The sequence below is a fragment of the Bos grunniens genome, chromosome 13 (assembly GCF_055505025.1).
Source record: "Bos grunniens cultivar Pamir isolate PY7600 chromosome 13, Bosgru_T2T1.0, whole genome shotgun sequence".
NCBI lineage: Eukaryota > Metazoa > Chordata > Mammalia > Artiodactyla > Bovidae > Bos > Bos grunniens.
In genome coordinates, this window is record NC_141177.1 from 19,199,654 (window position 1) to 19,213,638 (window position 13,985).

Consider the following 13,985-nt stretch of genomic DNA (forward strand, 5'->3'; position numbering starts at 1 on the left):
GAGGACGACGACCACAATCCCAGTTTACCAGAAACAGCCTCTTTATATGCCTACTGTCCTGTTGTAATTAATAGCACTTTTTCATTCTTAACAATGTTCTGGTTTGGGCAGTAAATTATGAGTTACAACCTCCACCATTCCTTATTGCACTACACCCACCATTCCTCTTTCATTTATGTTATTAATACAAGACCCCTTCCCAGAATGAAAAAAGGCAAGGAGACACCACGATCCTACCACAGAAGTTTGCCAAAAGCATGATTATGTGGGCTCAGAGTAGAGTAAGAACATACTGGTGGGGAGAAATCAGGTCAAGTTTCCTCTGACAGTGAATATGATGTCACAATTTACCAACCATTTTCCCTTCCATTATTTCATTTAACTTCACAGCAACCTACCAAGTTACACAACTTACCCTACTGTGCGTCTGAGTAGGGATGTGCTGTCTTCCCCTGTAACTCGCATTCCAAAACAGGGACCTAGTTATCTTCTCTGCTCACCACTGCTTTTCCAGGGACCGCTCGGTGCTGGGCGCAGAGCTGGCTCCAAGGAACTATGTATTGGCTGAATAGGCTCCCAGGAACTATTGATTGAATGAACTCGGGAAAATGAAGCTCAGGGAGGTCCGTGGCGAGTCTCAGCAGAAAGAAGCAGGTGGGAATCAGAACAGGCGGCCTGGTCCTGGTCTGGAACCCAAGATCTTTTCCTAGTCATTTGACTGTAACCTCCCCAAATTGGCAAGAAATGGGAGACTGCGCACGCAGGGACTTGTCTTCGACCTCGAGGGACCTCAGTGAAATGCTGGACCGAGGGGCCAGAAGGACAAGTGGCGCAAGAAACCACTCATCGCTCGCTCTCATCTGCCCGCTTGCGAACAAGACTACATTTCCCGGCAGACCCCGCGGCACGCACAGCCCCTGCCACGCGGCCTGCGCCTCCGCCGTCGGCCCACTGGGGGCGCTGCGGCGACCCCTCTGCCGCCCCGTAGAAATCTCCGCGGCCCCGGGGCCGCTTGCTTCCTGTTTGTAGGACGAGGAGACATGGCGGCGGCGCCGGCGGCTGCTGGGTCTGGGGCCGGCCGAGGGCGACGGGCGGCGGCAACGGTGGCGGCCTGGGGCGGATGGGGCGGCCGGCCGCGGCCGGGTAACATTCTGCTGCAGCTGCGGCAGGGCCAGCTGACCGGCCGGGGCTTGGCCCGGGCCGTGCAGGTATGAAGCCGGCCCGGAGGGGCGGGGCGGGGTGGACCGGGCGGGAGCTGGCGGGGGGCCGGGGAAGAGGCCTTCCAGGCCGCCGCAGTACGGGCCTGACCCCTCTTGGCCGGTCGCTGGGCCTCTCTGTAGGCTGTCCCGACGCTGTCAGCCGCGGCGGAGCAGTGGGCAGCGGCAGGCTAGAGGCTCCGGGTTAGGGGCCGAGCCGGGCTGGGCTGCATCGGGCACTGATGGCGTGTACGAGTCCTGGGCCCAGCTCCTGGATCCTCCCTTCCTTGCGCCACGTCTGCACGTCTGGGGGACCCTGGGCGAGTTTGCTTTAGCCTCTACGGGCCGCGAGTTTCTCCTTGATGAACTGGGCGGTGGGTCATCATTGCAGCCACCAAACGGTTCCCCAGTCATCATAAATGTCATTATCTCGGAGAGGCCTTTCCTTGACATAACCCCTCCCCCCCTTCTAAAGTAGGTCCCCATTGTTATTCAGTTACAGCCCAGAATTCGTTTCGTTCACATTACTTTCTTAGTCTCTAATTACGTATTTCTTTGTTGTCTACTCTTTTTCTCGCCTGTATCTTACATTAGGCTGAGCTCCAACGGGTGCAGGGACTGTATCTGTGTTGCGTGTGTAAAGCGTCATGGTTAACAGCTAGGGTTCCGGAGTCAGGCCTGGATTCAGAACCCTGCTGTCTCTTGGTTGGGCAAGTTTACCTTTCTGTGCCTCAGTTTCCTCATTTGTAAAATGAAGATGATTATTAGTAACCAACCTGTTAAGGTGTTGTGAGGATCAAAGACAATTGTGTAAAGCGTTAAGTAAGTTTCTGGTGCATAGTAAAAAGCTGAAGGGTAATCAGTTAATATTAATGCAGTACTTGTTATCTAGCTTACGCTACGTGCCTATTATATGATTAGTTTTGGGTTTTTTTGTTTTTTTTTTTTTAATGAATGAAGGACACTGTTTTAGGGTAAATCAGGATGAATAAGACCAAGGTTGCTTGCTCCTCCCCTTCCCCCTCACCTTGTTCCCAGAACTTACCTTGTAAACACCCCTGTAAAACATTAGCTTAACTTAAGGACAGCTTTTACATAAAGAAACTTTTAAGTATGTACAGGAAACTAATAAAGTGATTGGTGGAGTGGGAATTGGGTAGATGAGGGAGAGAATGAGAATGAGATTTTTCATAGTAACTTAGTTTTGAGGCATTTTAATATTATATGGTTAAAAGGACATATGTATATGTGTGTTTGTATAGGGTTACAGATGAAGAAGCAGTTCTGGGTGAGCAGTATTTTCCTTGCCATAAGATAACCATAGATGAGCAACTTTTTTCCCTTTGCATTCTTCTCTATCTGCCTTAAGATCCTGGAAATACTTGCTCTGTCCTTTAACCCAAAGACTCTTACTGACCTGAGTAGGTAGGAACGGGCAGAAAGGGAACTTAACTCACCTTTATTGAGTACATACTTTGGATCAAGCATTGTGCAAGTTATACAGTGTCTTTGTTTCATTCTCAAGTCTTTTGAATCAAGTGTCAGGACTCATCTCTTAACACCGATGAACAAACAGGCTCAGAAAGATTAGGTAATTTGCTCCTAAGCGGTCTTCTTGATAATCTTCTGTGTTCTGAGAGCAATAGAGAGCCACCAGAGTTCTTTAACTTAATGAATGAAAGAAAATTAAGTTCTTTACATTTATTTGTACCCAATGCTGGATGACTTGGAATGGAAGGAGACTGGAGAAACTCATCGGATAGAAGGTACTGGAATGTTCTTGAGCCCCATTTATAATCTGTGGTAATAATTGATTACCACATTAATTACCACCATTAGTATGGTAATCAAGTTGCATACAGACAGGTGTGGGAGCTATTTCAGAGGTTGAGACTGCGGTTCCTTCCCAAAACTATAGTGAAGATAAAGTGGGAATCTTCATCTTTCAAATGTGTCACTTCTTAGTAACTTTGTTTGATCTCTTCCTTGTTCCACTCCTTTTCCTCCCCCACGTTGCAGAGCAAATGAGTTCCTCACAGGTATTTCCATGACACAGTGAGTATATTCTCTTATGGCCTGTGGAATACTTGGAAAGACCAGGTTAAAATTTTCTTCTTTGCGTTTTAAACACATAATGAATGTAAAGTTTACCAACTCATTCATTTTTAAGTGTGCAGTCAGTAAGTATTCATATTGTTGTGAAGCAGATCTCCAGAATTTTTTCATCTTGTATATCTGAAACTTGAGCCATTAAACTACTCTTTTTCCCTTCTCACAGCCCCTGGTAACCACCGTTCTTCTACTTTCTGTTTCCATGAGTTTGATTACGTTAAATTCCTCATATAAGTGGAATCATGCATTGTTTGTCTTTTTGTGCCTGGCATATTTAACTTAGCACAATGTCCTCAAGGTTCATCTGTGTTGTAGCATGTAGCAGGAATTCCTTGGGAAAAACCAGATTTTGAAGTAAGATGGACCTGTATTGAACCCTAGTTCTGTCATTTACTGCTAGGTTATATTATGTAACCTCTCTTAACCTCAGTTTCGTTATTTCTAAAATGGCAATGGTAACATCTTCTTAGTGCTATTGGGGGAGGAGTAAGTAGAATAATATATCTAAAAAGCTTGCCCAGTGTATGGCATATAGTAGATGCTCAGTAAATAGTTGTTATCAGCTCATAGATCTGAGACTGGGCCTCTTGAAAGACTGTGTTTTATTTTTTTATGTGTCTGCAGAGCCTGAAACAGCACCAGTCATTTGATCCTCAGGACTCAGGAAATTGTTTGACTTGAAATACTGTATCTGAGGGCTTTGTCTTTCTCGGGGCTGTCTCTTTGTATATCCCACACAGTCCCATGGCTTTAAAGAGTTCTGGAGTCAGATTACTTAGATTTGAATCCCAGCTCTGGTACATACTTGCTGTGTGTCTTTGAACAAGTAGTTTAATCTCTTTTTGCCTCAGTTTCTTCATTTATAAAATAGAGATAATCATGGGCTCTAGCTTGGTAAGGCTGTGGTAAGGACCAAGAGCATTTATACATGTAAAGCACTTAAAATGGTGTCTAAAATATAGTAGTCACGCTATAAAGATTAGCAAGTATTGTTTTTAGCAAAACTATATTCTGATAGATCCTAAATCTGTATTTCCATCCTGGTTCCCCCCTTTAGCTCCAGTTGGATATATCCAAATACTTTCTCAGCATCTCCACACAGACATCTAATGGGCACCTCAAAAACTTAATATGGCAAATACAGCCCACCAAACCTGATCTTCCTCAAGTCCCAAATGGAACTTGGGAGGAGCCTGGGAGAAGACTCCGGGCTGAATGATTTAAAATGGGGCTTTCCTAGTTGGATTTTAGTGTGCCTTATTTTCATCTCTCCCTTTCAGTTTGTCCTCTGTCAGGTAATAAAATATGCTGGTATGATGCTTTAGTGTTTACAGAGCCTGTCCAGATTTATCAGCACATTTGATCCCTAAAACAAATCAGATCTTATAATCCTTTGCCTAAAACCCTCCAGTGGCAGTTGGTATCAAATGCAGTTTCCTTCCCTGGGGTGCACAGGACCCTGCATGGTCAGTGGGAATTGCGGGAAAGTGATAGACTAGGCAAGGCAACTCAACAGGTCATGACCCACAACACCTAAAGATACCACTTCAGTTTGGAAATCTAATGATAGGCTGGCTTATGGCATCCTGTTCTGTTTCCCAAATTCCAGTCATCACTTCCTTTGTGATTATTGGTATATCTAACTTCTACCTGGGTGTTATTTACTTCATATGTATCTTTTTAGATTGACCCCTCTTTTTTTTTTCTAATTTTCAATTGGTACTGTCTCTTTCAGCCTTGTTCTAAGCATTAACATTTGAAACCTAGAGGTTCAAATCAAATACTGTCCTCTTTGCCTGTCAAGGATAATTTGGTATTGAAAACCCCCCAGTAGGATAAATTCTTTTAAAAATATGGATAATATTTAAACAGGTTTTTATATTCACAAACCATAAAATTCACTTTTAATTATATTAAAACATAACAGATCCCATTAAAGTGGATGCAAGCATTCATTGGTTAATATTAGCAGAATCTAACAATGTCTTTTATCTTCATTAATTAAAGGTATTTAATCTTCATTAATCTTTAAGAAGGCTATTTACTTGCACTTAATTTATTTCGAGGCATTTGATATCTTACACTTAGAACTAAACAAATAAAACATACATTTTATGTTTATGGAATTCATCATTTAATTATTTAAGAAGAAAAGCACTAAAGACAGAAATAAGTCAACAAAAACTGTAAATGTCTGGAAGTGTCACATTTACTAAATAGGTTGACAGCTTAGGCAGCATGATGTAAGAGATTATCACTCCTATAAACTGTCAAACCACAAGTACTCCAAGAGAAAAAACCCATACAACACCTGCCAAAAATTCAGCTTTGAAGATGCCTGGATAGTGGCTCTTTTCATCATACTTACTCAGATGCTCACAAGGAAAACAAAACCCAGATGATTATTTTTAAATGAGAGTAAGTGCCTTGTAAGACAAACTGGTAGTAGTAAAAGAAATTCCGTGTGAAGCTATTTCGATTATGATTTGGAGAATCTCTGGGTATCATGAACCTTGCGGAAAAATAACAGCAGTGCCCCCACTTTTCACCCCAAGTCCCACTCTCCCCGGGCAGTCACTGTCCACACTGTGGCTGTTTTCTTTTGCAGGCGAAGAGTCCACAAAACAGGAAAGCCAATATTCTAAATGACATAAGGCTAATACTTGACTATACAGTTTTAAAGGTTATCTTTTCTCTTCCTCTTGTAGAGGATGAGGGTTTAATTCACAGCACCCTGTGCCATACAATTGGTCTCCATGATTCTTCTAATGTGGTTATGTCAGTTTTGGCCATTGGTATTTTCATTATGATGATAGTGATAAGATATAATTGTTTATGGCAGAGCCATATAGTATGCAACAATTATATTCTGTATAATGCGTTTTTCTTAGTTAAAAGCTGCCCTTTCTTTCCCTACTTTTTAAATTGAAACCTGGGTATAGTAGAATTCACCCTTCCAGTGTATAGTTCTGTAAGTTTTGACAAACACACATAGTTGTGTGACCACCACTGTAGTTAAGATTCAGGAAGTTCCCCTGTAGTAGTCTACCCTTCCCCACCACCATCCCTTGGCAGCTGCGCATCTGTTGTCTGTCCTGTTATGCTGTTTTACTGACTGTCACAGAAATGGAATCATACCCTTCCCCACCACCATCCCTTGGCAGCTGCGCATCTGTTGTCTATCCTGTTAGGCTGTTTTACTGACTGTCACAGAAATGGAATCATTCCATATGTAGCCTTTTGAGTCTGGCTTCTTTCACTATAATCATCCTTATAAAATTTGCTTTACTTTTTGTTACAATTTATTACCAAATTCTAAAACTCCTACTTTTTTCTTTTAAAAAGAAATTCTTCTTGGAACCCTCTGGCCCACCTCAGCTTGGACTAGTTACTTGCTAGAATAGCTGTATTGCTGAATTTTGGGGGTTTCCCTTCACCAAATTCAGGACATTTTGTTTCTTTTTCTCATGTTTTGGATCTCTGTTTTCTGAATCCTGTGTTCCTTTCTCTTGGAGTACATTCTCTAGTAGCCACCTAAGAAAGCATACATGGGAGGTAACTTTCTTTTAAGTTTGTATGTCTGAAAATGTCTTTTTTTTCTTATACTTGAGTGTTTAGTTTAGCTGGGTATATAATTCTAAGTTAGAAGTTATTTTCCGTTAGAGTTTTAATGGCATATTATTCCATTGTCTTTAAACACTTGGTGTAACTGTCGAAAGGTTCTGTTCTCATGCCCCATCCTTTGTACATGACCTATATGCCCATTCCTTACCTCCTAAGAGCTTTTAGGGTCGTCTCTTTTTCTGGTCTTCTGTAATTTTACCTATAATATGCATTGATGAAAGTCTTCTTATTCATTATGGGTACACTTTGGTAGATGTACATTAAAATATGTAACAACTAAGATGAAATCATGTCTATCACCTGACTAACCCCTCTGCAAATGATTGCACTAAGTGTTCTCTTAGGATCTTCCTATTTTTAAAAGACATCTTCTCTCTTTTGAAGTTTGGGCTATGATTGCTTTGGAGAACTTCATAGAATAAGTGAGACGTGAGTTGGTTCTGAAGAATGAGTAGACTTTTAACAGTAGCATAGATATTTCTCAGGAACACCATTGAGAAAGTCCTCATAACTGGCCATTAGAAGACAGAAGAGAAAGTGAAGTGCTCCTGTGGGAGATCGGTGGGAGACAAGTTTAGATATTTGGGATTAGGGCGGGGAACGTAACATTTATTGAACGTCCACAGTATGCCATTGTGCATAGAGTTGGCTTTTTTTCTTTAGGTTTATTGTTAAATATTTGACCTTTAAAAAGCTGTAATAAGTAATACCAGTGTATTGCCACAGTAAACATGTACCCATGGCCAAATTTGAGAAGTTATTAATATATTTAATTCCCCTTTCATGTCAGTCCCTCTCTGCCGGAGATAACATTTGTTTTGAGTAACATATACTCATGTACAAAAGGGAGAAAGTGAGTCTGCCTTACAGATGGCCTGCTGCCACCTCTCCTATCTCCCTCCAGTTCTACTCCCAGATGCAACTCTGGTTATTGATTTCTTGTGGATCCCTCTGTCTAAGCTTAGGAAAGCAAATGTGTCTCTATAGTCTTCCTTACACAAGTGATACTGTCCTATACATACTGTTGTGTAGTCTGTATACACACTATACGTGCTATGTGCTTCTAGCTTTTTTCACTTACAAATGTATTGTCGAGATCCTTCCATAGTCACTACATAAGACTATTTTATTTCAGGCATTTACAAAACTTTCTGTGTTGAAATGCACAAAGATAAATGAACAGCTCAAAATTACCTACTATGTAGCAAATACTGCATCACCTCTGTACTCCTTACTAACCTCTCTATCTACTCTTCTTCCCCTCAAATGAAATCGCTAGTGTAACTTCTAACTTTGCATTTAGTCATACTAGTTTTTATACTTTATACAAATAGCATCAGGGCTTCCCAGGTGGCACAGTGGTAGAGACTCTGCCTGCCTGTCCAGGAGACTCAGGTTCAATCCCTGGATTGGGAAGATTTCCTGGTGGAGGAAATGGCAACCCACTCCAGTATTCTTGCCTGGAAAATCCCATGGACAGAAGAGCCTGGTAGGCTATAGTCCATGGGGTCATAAAGAGTTGGACACGCCTGAGCCCGCATATGCATACATACCTACATACATAGAATCAAACAGTATGTACTAAGTCTGCCTTCTGCCTTCTTTCAGTCCACATTGTGAGATTCATCCCTGATGACAGGTAAAGATGTAGTTCATTCATTTTGATTGCTATATAGTATTAAACCACAGTTAATTCATTGTAATTTTGATGAGTATTTGGGATCTTTCCAGTTTTTGGCGGTTTTGAATAATGCTTATGTGAACATTCTTGTACTTGTCTCTTGAAGCATATCTGTGCAATTTCTTTGGGGTGTATACTTAAACGTAGAATTCCTAGGTTATAGGATATACATAGGTTTAGCATCATCAGCTAAACAGTTTCCCAAATGGTTGTACTAATTTACAGTCCCACCAGCAGTGTATGTGAGCTCCTGTTCCATGTTCTGACTAACCTGTGGTGTTGCCAGTCTTTTTAGTCATTCTAGTGTGTGAGAAGTGGCGTCTCATGATTTTAGTTTGTGTTTCCCTCATGACTAGTGACGGAGAAGGCAATGGCACCCCGCTCCAGCACTCTTGCCTGGAAAATCCCAGGGACGGGGGAGCCTGGTAGGCTGCAGTCCATGCGGTTGCGAAGAGTTGGACACGACTGAGCGACTTCACTTTCACTTTTCACTTTCATGCATTGGAGAAGGAAATGGCAACCCACTCCATTGTTCTTGCCTGGAGAATCCCAGGGACGAGGGAGCCTGCTGGGAGGCCGTCTATGGGGTCGCACAGAGGCGGACACGACTGAAGCGACTTAGCAGCAGCAGCAGCATGACTAGTGAAGTTAAGCATCTTTTCAGGAGTTTATTGGCCATTTGGACTTTCTGTCTTGTGGATTACCTGTCTAAATCTTTTACATATTTTTCTGGTGGGGTTTTTCATTTAAAACAAAGTTCTTTTTATTTGCTGGATATGAGCCCTTTGTAGTTATATTTGGCAGATATCTTCTCTTATTTGGTGGCTTGCCTTGTTAGTCTCTCAAAAGATCTTTTGGTAAACAGAAGTGCTTAATTTTAATACCACTATTTTCCCTTATGGTTAGTGCTTTTTGTATTCTGTTTAATAAATCTTTACCTACTCTAAGGTCATGAAGATACTCTGCTTATCTTCTAGAAGCTTTACTGTTTTGCCTTTGCCATTGAAACATATGTTCCACTTGGAATTTATTTTTGGGTGTGGTGTGAGCTTTTCCATAGAGATATCGAGTTGACCAGTTGCTTATTGAAAAGTCTTTTTTTGTCCCTCCAGTGCTGTGTAGTATTTGTTTTCACGTCTGTTTCATGTCTGTTCTGTTCCTTTAATTTGTCCGTTTGCCCTTATGCTAATACCAATTCTTATTTTCTGTAATTTTATGTGTTGATTTTGGTTATAGAATATTGAATCAGAAGAGTAGCTTCTCCTAGTTTTCGTCAAGAATTCCTTGGCTCTTCTTGGTCCTTTGCCATTTCCATATACATTTTTGAATGAGTGTGTACATTTTTACAACAGAATTTTGATTGGGTTTGCTTTCAGTCTATTCAATACTGCACACTCATTCTCTCCTTCCCTTACATCTCTTTTTCTCTGACTTAATCTTCCTAATCTCTCTTGATGATATTTTATAGTTTTCTATGTAGTGGTCTTTGTTAGATTCATTCCTTGGTGTTTGATATGATTTGATGGTATCGTAAATAGCATTTTAAAAATCATGTTTTCTAACTGTAGCTGTAATATAAAAACAAGATTGGTTTTTGTATTGCTGCAGTGTTTATATTGCTCCTGTATTTTAATACTTTAGATTATTTTGGATTGTGTGTGTGTACAGTCATCTGCAAGTATATCTGCAATTGAAGCTTTTATTTTATCCCTTCCTATCTTGCATCTTTTTTTTCTTACCTAACTGCTGTTTGGGATGCTCCTTTACAGTGAATTAAAGTGGCATGTCACTGACCTAAGAGGGAGAGCCTTAAACATTTAACCATTAAGTATGATGTTGAATATTTTCCGTAGATACTCTTATTAGTTCACTTCTTTTCTGAGTTTTTGTGTTGAATTCTATCAAAATGCTTTTTCTGCATTGAGATGTTAATATAATTGTTTTCCTTTGTGTTATTAATATGATGAATTACACTGAGTAAACTTTTCAAATATTAAACCAAATCTGAATTTCTGATTCAAAACTTCATCCTTTTTATAGATTGCTAAATTTGATTTCTAATTTTCTTATTAGGATTTTTTTCCTTCTGTGTTTATGAATGAGAATGGCCTATAATTTTCCTTTCACCAGGTTTTGGTATCAAGTTTATCCTGGCCACTAGTCATAGCTTTAGTTGGACCCCACAAATTTTGATCTGTAGTATTTTCATTGTCATTTATTTTGGAATATTTTCAAATTTTTCCTTGGATTTCTTCTTTGACCTATGCATCTTTAGGAGGTATACTTTTTAATTTATGAACATCAGGGTTTTATAATTATCTTTCTGTTACAGATTTTAGGCTGATTGCACTGCAGTCAGAGAACATAGTTTGTGTTTTGATTCATTTAGATATGTATTGAAATTTGCTCCATGGCCCGGCAGCTGCGCATTTTGTAAATGCTCTGTGTACTTGCAAAGAATGTATCACTTCAGTTCAGTTCAGTCGCTCAGTCGTGTCCGACTCTTTGCGAACCCTTGAATCGCAGCATGCCAGGCCTCCCTGTCCACCACCAACTCCCGGGGTTCACTCAGACTCATGTCCACTGAGTCAGTTGATGCCATCCAGCCATCTCATCCTCTGTTGTCCCCTTCTCCTCCTGCCCCAAGCCCTCCCAGCATGAGTCTTTTCCAATCAGTGAACTCTTCGCATGAGATGGCCAAAGTACTGGAGTTTCAGCTTTAGCATCATTCCTTCCAGAGAACACCCAGGGCTGATCTCCTTCAGAATGGACTGGTTGGATCTCCTTGCAGTCCAAGGGACTCTCAAGAGTCTTCTCCAACACCACAGTTTCAAAGCATCAATTCTCGGCGCTCAGCCTTCTTCACAGTCCAACTGTCATATCCATACATGACCACTGGAAAAACCATAGCCTTGACTAGACGGACCTTTGTTGGCAAAGTAATGTCTCTGCTTTTGAATATGCTATCTAGGTTGGTCATAACTTTCCTTCCAAGCAGTAAGCGTCTTTTAATTTCATGGCTGCAGTCACCATCTGCAGTGATTTTGGAGCCCAGAAAAATAAAGTCTGACACTGTTTCCACTGTTTCCCCATCTATTTTTATATCACTTTTTATGAAGTGATGGGACCAGATGCCATGATCTTCGTTTTCTGAATGTTGAGCTTTAAGCCAACTTTTTCACTCTCCTCCTTCACCTTCATCAAGAGGCTTTTTAGTTCCTCTTCACTTTCTGCCATAAGGGTGGTGTCATCTGCATAAATGTAGTGTCAGTTTCTGCAGTGAAGCCGTCTGGAATTTTGATCAGTTCAGTTCGGTCACTCAGTTGTGGCCGACTCTTTGGGACCTCATGGACTGCAGCACAACAGGCCTCCCTGTCCGTCACCAACTCCCGGAGTTTACTCAGACTCATGTCCATTGAGTCAGTGATGCCATCCAACCATCTCATCAATGTGGAGAATATTGCCATATTAGAAATATTAAGTCTTCCAATCTCTGCGCATGAATGGCTTTCCATTTATTTAGGCATTCTTTACTTCTTTAATTTTTTTCAATGATGTTTTGTGTTTCATTGTACAGATCTTATATTTTGTTAAATTTATTCATAAGTATTCTTTTTGATGCTGTTACAAATGGGATTGCTTTCTTATTTTAACTTTTGGATTGTTCATTGCAGATGCATAGAAATTCAGGTGATTTTTGTATACTGATTTTGTATCCTGAAACCTTGCCAAACTCATTGATTAGCTCTAAGTGTGTGTGTGGGTCTCCTTTGAAAAAATGTCCATTTAGGTCTTACGCCTATTTTTAAATTGGGTTGTTTATATTTTTTTTTTCTGTTGAAGTATAGTTGATTTATAATGTTATGCTAATTTGTGCTAATTAGTTTTTTGTAGTTTTGCTTTGAGTTGTGTGAGCTGTTTATATGTTTTAGATATTAATCCCTTATTATATCATTTGCAAATATTTTCTATCATTCAGTGGGTTCTGCCTTTTCATTTTGTTGATTGCTTCCTTTGCTGTGCAAAGGCTTTTACGTTTAATCAGGCTCCATTTATTTGTTTTTGATTCTTTTGCCTGAGGAGACACAGAAAACATACTGCAATGATTTATGTCAGAGTTCTGCCTCTGTTCTCTTCTAAGAGTTCTATGGTTTCTTGTCTTACATTTAGGTCTTCAATCTATTTTGAGTTTATTTTTTATATTTTGTGAAAAAATGTTCAAATTTCTTTTTTTTTAATTTATTTTATTGAAGTATAGTTGATTTGCAGTGTTGTGTTACACATGCCATTGTTTTACATATAGCTATACAGTTTTCCCAACACTGCTTATTAAAGAGGCTGTCTTTTCACTGTTGTATATTCTTGTTGGTTTTGGTATAAATTAATTGACCGTAAGTGGTGGGTTTATTTCTGGGCTTTCTATTGCGTTCCATTGATCTGTGTGTCTGCATCCATGTGCCAGTACTGTGCAGTTTTGGTTCCTGTAGTTTTGTAGTATAGTCTGAATCAGGGAGCGTGATACCATCAGCTTTGTTCTTTTTTTTTTTTTTCCAGGATGGTTGTGGCAGTTCTGGATCTTTTGTGGTTCCATATACATTTTAGGAATTTGTTCTAGTTCTGTGAAAAATGCCATGGATATTTTGATAGGGATTGCATTAAATCTGTAGATTGCTTTGAGTGTATGACGTTTTAACTAGTCTTCTAATCCAAGGACACAGGATATCTTTCCATTTCTATGTATCATCCTTAATTTGCTTCATCATTGTTTTATAGTTTTCAGAGTATAGGTCTTTCACCTCCTTGATTAAGTTTATTTCTAGGTATTCTTTTAATGTCTTTGGTTTTGGTATCAGGGTAATACTAGCCTCATAGAATGAGTTGGGAAGTGTTCCTTCTTCTATTTTATGGAAGAATTTGTGAAGTATTTGCCAATTTCTCTTTAAATGTTCAATAGAATTTACTAGTGAAGCATCTAGACTTGGGCTTTTATGGGTGGTTTCCTTCCTCCATCCCTCCCTCCTTTTCTTCCTTTTGTACTAAATCACTAATTTGATCTCTTTAATTGTTTTAGGTATATCAGATTTTCTGTTTCTTCTTAAGTTAGTTTCTGTTATTTGTGTCCTTCTGAGAATTTGTACATTTCATCTAATTTATGTAGTTTGTTGGCATATAGTTGCTCCTAGTATTTCCATGTAAACCTTTTTATCTCCTTAAAATTGGTAGTTGTTTCCTCTTTCATTCCTGAATATATAGTAATTTGAGTCAATGTAAGTTAGTCAGTGTAACTATTTTTAATATTGTTGGTCTTTTCGAAGAACCAAATTTGATTTTGTTGATTTTTTTCCTGTTATTTTTCTTTTCTCTATATCACT

The 13,985-nt window shown here is 39.9% G+C and overlaps 1 protein-coding gene across 2 annotated transcripts in view; it reads left to right on the plus strand.

Annotated features, from left to right (window-relative positions):
- Window positions 1-1,014: 1,014 nt before the first annotated feature.
- Window positions 1,015-13,985, plus strand: part of TRPC4AP (transient receptor potential cation channel subfamily C member 4 associated protein) — a 69,340-nt gene continuing 56,369 nt past the window's right edge. For both annotated transcript variants that reach the window (XM_086332215.1, XM_086332216.1), the window contains exon 1: window positions 1,015-1,208. In XM_086332215.1, the coding sequence (XP_086188341.1) occupies window positions 1,041-1,208 (168 nt within the window). In that variant the 5' untranslated portion in view covers window positions 1,015-1,040. The remainder of the gene's footprint in view (window positions 1,209-13,985) is intronic.